General features: G+C 42.5%; 2 protein-coding genes across 5 annotated transcripts; one reads left to right on the forward strand and one right to left on the reverse strand.

Moving 5' to 3' along the window:
• The first annotated feature begins 2946 nt into the window (after positions 1-2946).
• Positions 2947-3858, forward strand: LOC123070959 (photosystem II reaction center W protein, chloroplastic). Its single transcript, XM_044494392.1, has 2 exons — positions 2947-3238; positions 3325-3858. Exons 1-2 carry the CDS (start codon positions 3166-3168, stop codon positions 3645-3647), a joined length of 396 nt encoding a protein of 131 aa, XP_044350327.1. The 5' UTR covers positions 2947-3165; the 3' UTR covers positions 3648-3858.
• Positions 3859-3864: 6 nt separating this feature from the next.
• LOC123070958 (alpha-mannosidase I MNS4) lies at positions 3865-13751 on the reverse strand. 4 transcript variants are annotated; one of them, XM_044494391.1, is made up of 17 exons: positions 13520-13751; positions 11072-11191; positions 10910-10979; positions 10244-10330; positions 9222-9312; positions 8445-8500; positions 7995-8067; positions 7774-7883; positions 7382-7432; positions 7064-7152; positions 6692-6773; positions 6496-6609; positions 6209-6288; positions 5830-5965; positions 5290-5360; positions 4990-5206; positions 3865-4503 (listed from the first exon to the last, which is right to left on the reverse strand). In XM_044494391.1, exons 2-17 carry the CDS (start codon positions 11083-11085, stop codon positions 4105-4107), a joined length of 1740 nt encoding a protein of 579 aa, XP_044350326.1. In that variant the 5' UTR covers positions 11086-11191; positions 13520-13751; the 3' UTR covers positions 3865-4104. The 4 variants fall into 4 exon arrangements, with proteins under 4 accessions (XP_044350326.1, XP_044350325.1, XP_044350324.1 ...); XM_044494390.1 differs by having other exon boundaries at positions 8445-8512; XM_044494389.1 differs by having other exon boundaries at positions 10887-10979; positions 13520-13745.
• Positions 13752-13966: the final 215 nt, after the last annotated feature.

Consider the following 13966-nt stretch of genomic DNA (forward strand, 5'->3'; position numbering starts at 1 on the left):
ATTATATCCAAGCAAAACGGTCTTCGGACTCTCCTTGTTGTGCCTACAAGTTAGATCTCTCCAAGGCCTATGATAGAGTTAATTGGGATTTCTTGGAACAAGCACTGTCCAAGTGGGGGTTTTCGGAGGTTTGGATCACAAGGGTGATGGCATGTGTGTCCTCAGTGAAGTAGTCGGTGAAACTCAATGGGAAGTTGTTGGAGGCTTTTACCCCTACGCGGGGTCTTAGACAAGGTGATCCGTTGCCCCCCTTTTTGTTCCTTTTCGTTGCTGATGCACTTTCTGCTCTTCTCCATAAATCAGTTAATGATTGTCAGCTAAAGGGACTAAAAATTTGTAGCAGGGCACCAGTTATATCTCACTTGCTCTTTGCGGATGACTATTTTCTTTTCTTGTGAGCTTCAACATACCAGGCAGAGGTGGTGAAAGATTTGTTGAGCACTTACGCACAGTCTACGGGTCAGGTCTTGAACCCTTCCAAATGTTCCATTATTTTCTCCACAAACTGTCCGGGGGCTGTTTCGAAGTCTATAAAGCATACTTTGGGTATCTCACGGGAGGTTTTCGAGTCTAAGTACTTGGGGCTGCCAGTGCCGCAAGGAAGAATGCATAAAGGCAGATTTGAGACCCAAGAAAGATTGAGTAAGAGGCTCGTGGATTTGAGAGAGCAATATACATCCACTGGTACTAAGGAGATTCTTATAAAGTCGATGGCGCAGGCGATCCTCACCTATGTCATGAGTGTGTTCAAGCTTTCGGCTTCCGTTTGCGATGACTTAACTCAGATTATGAGACAATACTGGTGGGAGTGGAAAACGGGAAGAGGAAGATGGCTTGGTTGAGTTGGGAGAAGATGGTCTTACCCAAAGCTAAAGGAGGGATGGGTTTTCGAGATATGCGTGCGTTTAATCAAGCCTTGTTGGCCAAGCAAGCTTGGAGGCTGGTTGACACACCGGAAAGCTTATGCGCTCGCCTGCTGCGTGCAAAGTATTATCCCAACGGAAATATTCTTGATACGGTGTTCTCTGGACGAGCTTCGGAGGTCTGGAAAGGAATCAGCCATGGGATGGAACTTGTGAAGAGAGGTATAACCTGGCGAGTTGGAGACGGGTCTAAAATCCGAACGTGGCGGGACCCTTGGATCCCACGGGGACACGATTGTAGACCAATCACTCCTAAGAGGAACTAGCGTTTTAACTGTGTGTCAGACTTCTTGGAAGAAACTGGAGCATGGAACTTACAACGGCTCAGGGATCATTTCTGGGAGATGGACATCAATGAAATTCTAAAGATCAAAGCTTCACCGAGAAGAAGGGAGGACTTCATTGCTTGGCATCCTGGAAAGCACGGCTCTTTCTCTGTGAAGAGTGCCTACCACCTGGCGACCTCAGCTCGGGAGGAGAGCGTTGCAGGTGGGGCGTCCAGCTCATCCCTAGATGGTGATCGAAAGTTGTGGAAACTACTCTGGCAGTCTAAAGTCCCTCTTAAGATGCGTATCTCAGCATGGAAGGCTTGCTCGGGAGCTTTAGCGACAAACGAGTGCAAGGTCTATAGACATATCAGCAGGCGGGGCACTTGTTCTACGTGCGGTATTGAAAGAGAAGACTCATCTCATGCTCTTATCTCCTCTCCACATGCGGTATCATTATGGGAGGCGATGCGGAGCGTGTGGAATCTGCCACCTCGTGAGTGCCTTGTCAATTCGGGTCCAGACTGGCTTCTTCACGTACTTGCTGCGTGCTCAGCACAAGTACGGGATATGGTTATCCTTCTTTGCTGGCGTATATGGAGTGTGCGCTCAGATGTCACTCATGGCAAACAATATTCACTAGTGGAGGCGTCGGTCGCTTTTTTGGACAGCTATCTGAGGTCGCTCAGATTATCAGAACAGTTCACTACTGAGCAACTGATCAAGGGGAAGATGAACGTGGTCCAAGAACCGGAAGTCTGACCTGTATCTCCTCCAGTGGAAGTGGAACCCTGACCCCCGCCACCGGCTGGTTATGTTGCACTGTCTGTCGATGGCTCCTTTCAGCCAATGGACGGTTCGGCAGCTACGGGTTTGCTGTTGCGTCGACACGATGGCTCTATCATCTTCTCGGCCTACCGGGTTCTTTTCCACTGTAAGGATGCCCTGGAGGCGGAAATTCATGCAATAATGCAAGGTATGGCGCTGGCACTCCAGCATTCCGCTCTACCGGTATGGGTACAATCAGACTCTTCAGTAGCGTTATCTTCACTCGTTGATGCAAGTTTGTCCAGATCCGTCTATGGCCATCTTGTTGCTGAAATCAAGTCTCTAATGGAGGAAAGGGAGTTCATTCCGAAGAAAATTACTAGAAGTCAAAATAGGGTTGCAGATTGTTTGGCCTCTTATAGCCGCACCGGATCCTGTACTGCAGTGTGGTTGTTAGGAGTTCCGCCGTGTATAATGGAACTTGTGCCACGTGATTGTGTCCCTATGTTCTTGGAATAAAACTCACTTTTCTCCCGCAAAAAAAGAAGTGTGGCTCAGAGTTTGTGAACCTTAAGTTAGACAAGTTTAGCAAAATTTGAGTGGCAAACTATGACAAAATTAACCTCAAACCAAACAGGCCCATAGTTTAAGAGTTCAATGGCCGTCTAAAAGAAGTTGAGCAAGTTGGGTAGCCCATAAGCTAAGTGTAATTTATCCTTCTTGGATTATGGCATGCATATGCACATACCGTATATGTAGGTTTTATATAATAGGTCGAAATGAAACAAGTGGGGCCAAAACTTCCTATAGCCGGGCTAGAGAATTAGCATCGGGACAACATGCAATTAATTAATCAACATGGCAAAAATTCCTACAACATGCGATTTCTCCTCTCGAAATACCAGTACCACTCAGCTAAACTAGAGTCGCTGTGCAGACGTCCACTTATTTCCATCGGAGAATCTGCGGGTCCACGCGGCAAGCGCTAATTGGCCACGACAGGATAGCCAATGTCCCGCCTCACCCAATCCTGGTGGTGCCAAGCGATCCGCGGCCTCGCTTATTGTCGATAACTCGATATTTTCACACGTCGCCTTATTAAGGAAACACCCTGCGGACCAGCACACGCTAGCCAAGCAAGACCCGAGCAAGCCACACTCTCCAGCACCAGCAGAGGCCGGCGGCAAAGCAGCGCAGCACAGCAACAAATGGCCACCATCAGCGCCGCCGCGGCGACCACCGTCGTCGCCCGTGCCGCGATCGCCAGGCCACAGGCCCTAGGTACGTAGCCGCTACGTGCCGCCATGCGTGTTTTCCATGTGCAAAGTTCGCGGCCCAGGCCTGAGCTGAGCCGATTAACCGTGCAGGTCTGCCCCAGCTGAGGACGAGGAGCGAGAGGGTGAGGTGCAGCTACTCCAAGGACGCCAAGGAGGCGACCCCTGCCGCCACCGTCCGCGGGGCCAGCGCGTCCCTGCTCGCCGCGGCGGGCGCGGTGACCGCGTCCGCGGGGCCGGCGCTCGCTCTGGTCGACGAGCGGATGTCGACGGAGGGCACCGGGCTGAGCCTGGGGCTGAGCAACAACCTGCTGGGGTGGATCCTCCTGGGCGTCTTCGGCCTCATCTGGTCGCTCTACACCGTCTACACCTCCGGCCTCGACGAGGACGAGGAGTCCGGCGGCCTCTCCCTCTAAGCTACACATAGTTTCTCCCGTCGTCTCATGTAATCCGCTCGCGAGCATCGCCATGATCGGTGTAATGTAATTCCAGAGATGGATATTTGTATCTAAGCGTTTCCATTCTGAGAGATGTTTCGCGGTCAGATGGATTGCTTGCCCCGCCTTGAAGACCGTGCGTCCCGCGATTTGAATGAATAAAACATCCAAGGAAAATTTCACGCACGCACAGATAGGTCCAAGTTCTCAGTAAAATTGCTGATCTGTGATGGTATGTGGCATTTTGGCCATATAGTTCCTTTGCTTCTAGTGTACATAACTTTACATCAGCTTTTGATCAAAACCATATAACAGTACATATATCGGATCGCTGCAACAGAATATACTTTTTTTGATCTACAACAAAATCTGTTAACGAATGTTGATTCTCAAGGTGCTCCAAGTTAGGTGGAAAAACTGGCGCCTACTCTAATGGTCAGCTGGTACTATCTTCAATATGATTGTCCTGAGACGCAATCTCTTCAGCAGTAACTTCTATCTGTTCAGAGATGCTTAAGGTGACCTCGGAAAAAAATTCAGTGTTTCCTTCGGACGAGCCACCAGTAGCATCAGTAACTTCTATTGGCTCAGAATCGCCAGTTACCACAATATTTTCAAGGTGTTGAGCTCTTGACCTGGTTTTCGAAGGCTCATCAGGTGGGCTTGTGGCTGGATGAGAGATCAATATTACAGAACTTGATTGAATCTGGACACTGGATTGGTCCACATAAGATTCATCGGGGTGCTCATGACTTCTAGAATTCTGCGTGTTATCCTCTTCGGCATGGTACGATATGCCAAGTTTCTGTGCATGACTCAATCCTGGACAAACTCCCTAGCACAAAGATATCGCAGTCAGAAAAGAAAAACGCACCTTCAACTTCAAACCAACGTGTATACTAGATCGAAGTGACAAAAGATCTTAAAAGATCCTCTTGGTAAGTATGGTATTCCTGTAGAATGGCACAAGTACCATAATAAACCATAAAATAAGTCCGATTATCTTTAATTCTTACATAAACACTCGAACGCAACACCAGATTGACACGGAAACCATGTATGGCATTCCAAAGTCCACTCCTAAACTACTCAGATAAAATATACATTCCACTGTTCAATCTCATCTTTCCTTACCTTCAGGGAAGGACCGGTAACAACAAGTGGGACGTTAATAACACAATTAAATATGCTCCATGCAAACAGTTAATATATCATTAAAGCAGATTCAATTTAAACAACATGTTCCATTATCGTCCATTTTCTTTCTGCAAGGCAGAGAAGGTGCCTAAGAAAAGTTAATCAGAAATGCAGTAGAGCATACCTTGATGTAACCTCTTGTTGTGAACAAAACATTGGACAATGAATTTTGACTGGAAACAGTCCGTCTTTCATCAAACTGGGCACAGTTAGCACTTTGCTGTATACTGGAACCATCACCACTGTCGTAGCCACGGTCTCCAAAATGAAGGCAATGCTCATCTACCAAGGTTATTTCGGGAGTAGCAGGTAACAAATGGCCTTCTGTGCTGAATATGTATCTGCAGAGTCAACGATACATGGTAAGTTGGAATGTTACATCTGAATAATCAACTGAACTCAATAACTCCAGAGTCGTACTTACTTATATGGCCCATTTTCAACAATGTTATCAGGGCCTACAGCTAAATCAAAAAGAAGCCAGAGATATTTTACCTGCAATGTCTCCGTAGTTAGATTTAACTGGCACAGACATGAAATGACTGTTTTTTAATTCATGTCAAGCATTCATACATATTATGATTCGGGAGAAGGGCTCGAGGAAATATAACGTGCACATAAATTTTAGCAGACACAAAGTAGATGATTATATTTCGTAGTTTGCCAGATCTAATCATAAATGTTAGGGTCTAGAGAAGAGATTATTTTGAAGTTTATGGTTCACTCTCGTGTTAGTAGACTAAGATACCCTACAAGAAAAATGACTAAATGTTTAGAACTGGTGAAGAAATAGTGATCTAAACGCTCTATATTTCTTTACGGAGGAAGTACCAAGTAGTTACCCATACGCATGCTAATCTCATTTGTAGATCTAGGTGATGTATGGCGCTGGTCCACGAAAAAAATCATGCCAGCATTTTATCGGCAAAGAATATACTGCATATTTTGATATAAAATTACTTGCCGTTTCTGCAAGGAAAAAACTCTCCATGTGGTCATCCTGCTTGTGGGTTTCCACATCTGAAATGTGGCAGTAGCCGCAAGGACATTTAGCAGCATATTGAAGGCTTGCTAGTATATCCCTTCCCACATCAAGGTACCTGCAAATTTTTCATGGTAACAAAGTTATAGTTTTGCACTTAACTAAAAATCAACTGGTTCCCATCAATCAATATTAGCGAAGGTGAACACTTCTTTTGTCCACATCAGCATCACATAAAAGAATCATACATGAAAAGCTTCACTCAGGTTTCATGTCCCTTTAGGTGGTAAGAGCAATAGAATCTAAAAGATTGGTCTGTTTACACAAGAACAAACTATATCTTACTTGCAAAGAAACACACCTATAATCTCTGGTAGCCTTGAATAGCCAATATGTGCTTTCAATCAACTCAGGCCGCAGCGGGTAGCTCCTTTGTCCGTTCTATAAAACATTGGAACATATGAAATGGTGAGAATAAGAAAGTGGTAAATACTCTCATTCCATACAGTTTTGCTAGGACCGTATTTGTCTTTTAGAGTTGATAGTTCCATTTGAAGTTCAAGGCTTGTGGTGTATCCGGCCAGAAGATTTGAGGACCAAAAATTATTAACCCATAAACGTATAAAATTTATTGGGTTATTCCATTACCTGAACAGTGGATGTAGCAAGATTAAACCCTTCTGGAGTGAACCCATATTTTTTCCAGACGCTAAAGAAGGCAGCATGTGTTCGAATGGCAGGATCGACATCTCCAGCTAAAACCTTAAATCTAAGTAGCATAAGCAATTATCTAAAATATGCGCTGCAGAGCTGGTATATGTTCTGATATATGAAGAACCCAAACCTGAAGTCCTGGCCAGAATGCCTGCAGACTATTGAATAGTGGCCAAACAGTAGCACCAGAATTCATATTTACCTCAATATACCTAACATGGAATTTTGAAAATTAGACATCAAACTTGAACATTCAACAGGAAGCAGCTGAAAAACTTACAATAGCATCAAAAGATAAACTATCTGACCGTATATGCTGAGCAAGAAAAACATGATTGAACTTATGTAGTTATACGTTACAGTTTCATGTTATAGAGATCAAATTCCAACTTCGACCTTTAAAAAATACAACCTTGCAAAATAACCAAATATCCTCAAACAATGACATGATACTGGGGATTAACAGTGTTGAATACGATTTAAAAAGTAATAGCATTTTTACCAAGGATCATGGTGGAGGTAGTGCATGGCAGCCTTGTAAGCCTCTTGAAATACATACAAGTATTCTTCATCTCCAAACAATAAATATGCCTGTTGATACAAAATAATGACTGTTAAAATCCATGGTTGGGAGGTCAAGAAATAGATTAAGAGAGAACCAACTAGATGATGAGCAGGGTTTTGGTCAAGCTATAGAATAAACATGTATCAAGGATTATTCAAAAATATCTGGCACGCCTATCTTATTACATTCGATTGTACAATACTTTTTCCAAAAAAAAAAATATCTATGTTCTATATTATTTAGAGTTTTGGACACCTTCAGAACATATTCGTAGAACGAGTCGATGCTTGTGCCGATTCCTGCATCCTGCATGATGGTAATGGTGAATCATCTTCAGAAACTAAGAATGCAAAGGGAAAAAATTGGAAGTAATTATGTTGGTATTGTTAGCACGGCCCCCAGAGAAGCAAAAGCGACGATAAAACGCAGAACAAACATGTTTCCACTCCACTGGTGCGGCCAGTCATATTAATTTAATAAATAAACATAGTGAGTAGCATGGGACATGGTATTTATCCCAGACAGTGGTGCATGCCTACACAAATGCCATGAGCTAGCTTCTTGTACACCAAAGAGTTATACGGCGAGAGTGCAGAAAAATACATTTTGTGGCTCAAAAATTATCAGACGAGGACAACAATTAATACCTTTTGTGTCCATTCACCAGTAAAGACATTTATATGGGCACCGACAAGGTTGAGTTTCGACCTGCGTGCCCATATCCCACGCACTGAATTTTTTGCAACTTGCTCAAAAACTGCGATAGGAGGAGGAGCAAATTTAACAAAGAATGATATAATGCACAAACAATAAGAAAGCGATACTACAAGACCAAAGCACAACACTGATTCATATTGCCAATACTGACCAGTGTTATTAGTCAACCGACTCAAGACACCGAACTCCAATGCCAAAGTGCCGCCACCAGCCGTCGATGTTATCTGGAGTAACATCCAGATGTCAACAACAAATCTAATGTATGTTCATGTCCACTTAATAGCCAAGTAACTTGCTCGCGCTAGTTACAAGCATGAATACGAGAGATTAAGCAGGACATGTGGATGGTATTTATCGTCAAAATTACTGAACATGAGTAGAGGAAATTCAGAAGTGATATAGAGGATTAGATAACACTCAGGTAATATGTTTAATGGTTACAAATCAGTAGAATAACCATTCCAAAATTACTGAAGCAAAATGCATAAGCATTTTGGAACTCTCAGCAAATCTCAACATTATCGGTAATTAACATGTTTCTAGAGACGTTTCTCTTTGCAAAACTTTACAGCTAGCAAAAGGGAAGAAGAAAGAAACTTGCCTTGCTTTCATCATCATCGACTCCATACAATAAATTAACAGATCCAAATGGAATACCTACAAGACAAACTGCACTAGTTAGGCAAACAATAGGAAATCAGAACACAATAAGAACTACTCCCTCCGTCCGGGTGTATAAGTCATTCGCGTAGTTCTAGGTCATCGATTTGAGGAATTAAATATGTGTTATATGTCATGAAAAATATACCACTAGATTTCCACACGGATGTAGTTTCTAAATATATTTTTTTTGTCACATATAATACATATTTAGATAGTTAAATTATCGACCTAGAACTACGCGAATGACTTATACACCGGGACGGAGGTAGTAAGAAACTTGATGAAAAGCCTTTTTGCTCAATCCATCATAAACGAGTGACCGAGAGATGCAAGGGGAAACTTCTTATCCAAACCAATTTGGTGTACGTTTCTACCTGTGGCCATCGGAAGTGGCATTAAACACCAGTTATGCGGTGAAACCGGTTCAACAACAGCCAAACTCCAGTGGCAAATCCAGTATGTTGCCAAGTCACATATAAGATATTTTCCTTTTTATAAATTTGTGAAGTGTGTGTGCATGCTCACATTATGAGTGTGCCGTCCATGTGTTTTCACATGTATGTGAGTGTGTATTGTTAAAATGAACATGATTTTCCTTGTAATTAGGTCTAGTGCCACCACCCTGGCCAGTGAAAAATAGTCCAATGTCTGATGTACTGATGGAATACATAACATATTCCATTACAAAAAGATACAAATAGACAAAGTAGTGAACCTGTAGGAGTGTCAAATGCAGGTAACAACCTCTGGGCCAAGTCAACGGACAAATGAAGTAACTGATCATCATAAGATTCGATCTTCATACCCTGTCAATGAATAGTTAATACTGGAATACTTGAGCCATATCTATGTTCAGTTTTTTTTTGCAAAATAAAATAAAATAAGTAAAATTTCAGTCATTCAAACTGATGCAGATATTTATTGGTAGATCGCAGCACTTGAAGCCATGCATGTGATGACAAAAAGAAGTTGTATATATACTTTCTCCACAAGGCATGCTTCACACACTGTCATGCTTCTTTGTGTTCCACCACTTAGAAATATGTATCCATTTATGGTCACACTTTTGTAGTTCAGACTGAGAAAGTTAAAGTGGAAGCATTATCTAACCTTGTTACATTTTTACTGGTTCCATATCGTATTGACTCTGCACACTTGATAGTTGAACAAATAAGGTGAACAGAGTTTAGTATGATGAGGCGTTCTTTGGTCACTTTCTCCTCTTTTTACAGTGGATTATTTTTCTTTTTAATGAAAACATTTTCTTCATTACATGTGGGTGCTTTTAGTGAAACGTGGCAAACTAAAGAAAAAACTGACACGTGACCATGCCTATTACTTAATGCATCACATTCAGCCATTGTAATATCACGAAATAATCTCAAACAAAAAACAGAAGTGTTGAAATTGGGATACAAATGGTCTAGAGGGACTAAAACTAAAATATTTCGCATGGTTATTCCCAAGTATAAGTTACAGTTTGGTGTCAAAAGTAGGCATACATATTATCAATATGGTCTTGCAAATTTCAGTTCAAAAAAATGTTCTTACATTAGTAGCTTTGTTTTGCACCACAGCTGCTGCTTCAGTAAGATTTTTACGCTTTACTAAAGTATATATTATAGTTTACATCTATAAGTGTATGCTTTTCATGTCATACTAAAAGTGATGTTATCGGGAAATAGGTAAGAACATAAACAATCACAGCAAAGATGAGATAGGATCGAGCAGACATACAGTGGCATAGTCACTGGCAATCAGGTGAGCTGATAACAGACCCCCCAGTATACGTATATTGGTTTCAAAAACTGAGACAGTTTTGTTCTGCATGCACAAAGGAAACATGATTACTCAAATGGTGTGAGTTCTACACAACAATCAAGTGTTAATAAACAGACTCATAAATGCCATAAGGAAGAAACATTCTGATTTGTACACGCTGAAATTCAGACGAAAAAACAAGTACGCTAAGTAGAAGTAGAACAATCAAATATAACGAATTAACGGGGTACCTACATAATAGATATGGTATGTTTTTCATAATCAAATTGCAATGCCCCAAAAAGGGCATGCTACTTCACAGCACACTGATATGTTTTACATAATCAGAATGCAAGGCTCCAAAAAGGGTATTGCTACTTCATGTCATCATTTGCGAAGGAGATCAACAAATTCATTGAGATAATAATAATTTAATCAGCAAGCAGTTGATCATTTTGCTGCCCAACAGAAATTAAGATATGAGAGTACTTCATTTTCTTTGCTATTTACTGGACGCATTTTCTTAACTCAGAAACTAACAAGCAAAGAATAAAATGCATTTAGTTAGATCTGTAATTAGTGAAACCAGATTCACTAAATGTCACTCATGTTTACTTACGATATCAAAGCGGACGTTCTTACCAACCCACTCCACACCAGCAGCAAATCTCTCCTTATCACCCAGTAAAGCCAGAGTATCCAAAGAGTCGATCTGTTCAACAATGTTTGTTCGTGATTAATGATAATCCACTAAAGTAACAGATGTTTGCAAAAATACTGAGGAACCAGTTTGCTAGTTCTTACAAGAGTAAGTGCATAACCACCAAGGGAGTCTTCCCCTTGACAACTCAACGGTCGCAACTCGTCAAGTGGAAAAGCATGTTGCATGTACCCATCAAATGCATGATAAAACATATCTTTCACCTGCATAAAAATATATAGTTCTATCTGTTAGCATTTCAACAAAGTTTAGGTCAATACAGGGCATTAAAAACTATGCTAGCTTGTTCTTATCTATACCACCCAAACGGGCAGACCCAATTCATCACGGCCATCAAACCATGTCAATCCAACAACCTAGATTGCTCCAATGGTGAGCTTTCAACATGTTTAGCGTGCAAATAATATTATACCAAATATCAACGCATGTGCTAATTACATAATTAACACCTAAGTATATACTACCTATTAGTATTAATGTGCAATTAATTTTCTCCTAATATCAACGTGCATTGCACGTAGACATTTACTAGTGCCATTTAGAGACTCTCGAGTTATTGCCACTACTGCCGGCCAAGGTAAGATACTGTTACAAACATGATTGGTTAACAAGTTAATACGCGATGTTATCTTGGTTGAGTACAAGAGTAAGACATATACTTGGAATCCTGGAAAATCAGATAACTGAACTGGCCTAAGCTGCAACTCATAAAAAATGAGCTATAACTTGGATTATACCCCACATCCTACCATTGGGAACATCATCAGAATGTGCCTCGCACAAGGCACAAAAAATTCAGAGCCTTTACCCAGAAATGCTTCATTACAAGATAAATTTAAGAAGGCATGGAAAAAAGAAAGTGAAGTCTTTTTCTCAAAACAAGGCAACCTCAAAAGCACCAGAAAGTTGAGGCAACTTGAGGCCTGAAAATGGTGTGGTCCAGTGAAATTCATAAAATGATCCCGTCCAGTAAAATTCAACGGACATGCTCACAAGAATGCCTTTGTAATTTGTAATTGGGGTAGGGTGTAGGGACAATTGCTTCAAGTCCCAAACGGTACCTCTGATGACACAATCTTACTAACAAAGGGAGGTGATATTCTTGGTTTGGTACCAACTTTTCTTACATTTATTTGTCCGCCATACTGGTTTCGTCCGCTTTCATTTTCTATTTTTGTTTCGTCCGCTCGCTTCGCCATATACATGCACGTCGATCTATCCCCAGCTGGCCCCTGGGCCCCGCGCAGTTTTCACATGGACCAGGTTGGTAGCTGGGACAGCACGGAAGTAGCAAAAAAATCGTCGCGGGTGGGGTTCGAACTCACGGACTTGCCTCCTATCCTAACCGCTGCAGCTACCTGAGCCAGCTAATGCTCGTGGTAGAGAGTTGGTTCGTTATAAAATTAAATAATACCACCTCACTCCTGTACACAAAACTTCACCAATTTATATACATCGATGAGTTACCTCAACATCAGCAAGCCACCTAGATAAGAGGGTAAAGTGTGGCTCATTTATTCTAGGAACAAAGTAAAAGGAAAGAAAGAAAGACCCCATGGAGAAATTAACTCCACAAATTGTGATGCCCAATGAAGTCCACAGATTGTGATGCGTGGCTGCACAAGCCAATGAAAGAAAAGAAATAAAGACCCGGTGGTGAAATAGAAAAGAAAGAAAGACCTGATGGAGAAATTAACTCCAAAATTGTAATGTGTGGCTGCACATTGCCAATAAAAAAACCAGATGAAAAATTAGCTCCAAAAATTGTGATACGTGGTTGCACATGTCAATAAAAAAAAGATAAAGACCGGATAATGGCCACAACATTCTGGGAAGGTCTCAGTGGACATGCAATTAATATATGCGTCGTCAATATACATTTCTGCTAGACATCGGCGTGCGCGCTCCTGCTAGCGTCGGGTGTCACCATTCGGATGTTGTCATGTTGTGCTGATGGACGTTTTGGTGGACACCTCCCTGCCTCCTGGTGGCACCGTTCGAAAGACGCACCAATTATCTCTCCTGGTGCATCGCACGGGCACGTTTGCTAGTAGGCTTAAATAGCAGACATGCTCACAATCGAACAATGATCTTGAGGGAGGGGGGGGGGGTATGGATTTTGAAAAGACCGAAAGTGACGGTTATATGATACAGCTCTCATATGTGGTGGTTTCATGTGGTTTACTCCGCCCCAGGTAGTGAACTCTTGAAAGTCGATTCCTACAACACACGTTCTCCTGGAACAAACAGTGGGTGCGACGGAAGCCAGGAATCTAACAATTTTTCCAGGAATAAACTGTGGGTGCAGCAAAAGCCATGAATCTAACAATGTAATTAATCAAACCAAGTAAAGTGATCAATCCGGGGAGGCTAGCACCAGATTACCAAACCAGCTAGCAATCGAACTGAAGCAAACGACACCATTCAGCAAGCCGCAGGGAGCCGAACTGTAATGGAATCACGGAACTAGCTATACTAAGCTAGGACGGGCTGCGCCTACGAGTGGCGGATCTGAGGGAGGGGCGGGGTACCTCGTCGCGTAGCAGGCGCGCCTCGGAAGGCGTGACGCCGTCTGCGACGGCGGCGCCGGGGAGCAGAGCAGCCGCGAGGATGGCGGCGGAGAGGCAGAGGAGGGCGGAGGCGCGGCCTTGGCGCCGCAGCCGCAGCCGCATCGGCTGCATCATGTTCGAGTTTGGGGACGGGCCCGAGAGACGAGGGGGAGCCCGGGAGGAGGGAGATAGGACTGCCAGTGCCAGTGCCAGGACAGGGTACTCCGTCTCCAGGAGACGTGTTTTTTTTTTTAAGATACGAGGAGACGTGCTCTGAATAAACATGCCACCGTGCTATGCATGCTGAGGCAGAATATTAATTGCATCTTGATATTAGATAGAATATCCTAAAAAATACTCCCTCTTTAAAAAAATATAAGAGCATTTAGATCATTAAAATGTTCTTATTTTTTTATGGAGGGAGTATTA

Source organism: Triticum aestivum, chromosome 3B (genome assembly GCF_018294505.1).
Source record: "Triticum aestivum cultivar Chinese Spring chromosome 3B, IWGSC CS RefSeq v2.1, whole genome shotgun sequence".
Classification (NCBI taxonomy): Eukaryota; Viridiplantae; Streptophyta; class Magnoliopsida; order Poales; family Poaceae; genus Triticum; species Triticum aestivum.

Excerpts from the sequence above, each read along its gene's own strand:
- LOC123070958 (XM_044494387.1), bottom strand. The coding sequence starts at position 13,672 with ATGATGCAGCCGATGCGGCTGCGGCTGCGGCGCCAAGGCCGCGCCTCC. Across the intron at positions 11,192-13,519 it reads CGCGCCTGCTACGCGACGAG|GTGAAAGATATGTTTTATCA; the intron begins GTACCCCGCCCC and ends ATTTTTATGCAG. Across the intron at positions 9,313-10,243 it reads TTGCCAGTGACTATGCCACT|GGTATGAAGATCGAATCTTA; the intron begins GTATGTCTGCTC and ends ATTCATTGACAG.
- LOC123070959 (XM_044494392.1), top strand. The coding sequence starts at position 3,166 with ATGGCCACCATCAGCGCCGCCGCGGCGACCACCGTCGTCGCCCGTGCC. Across the intron at positions 3,239-3,324 it reads CGCCAGGCCACAGGCCCTAG|GTCTGCCCCAGCTGAGGACG; the intron begins GTACGTAGCCGC and ends TTAACCGTGCAG.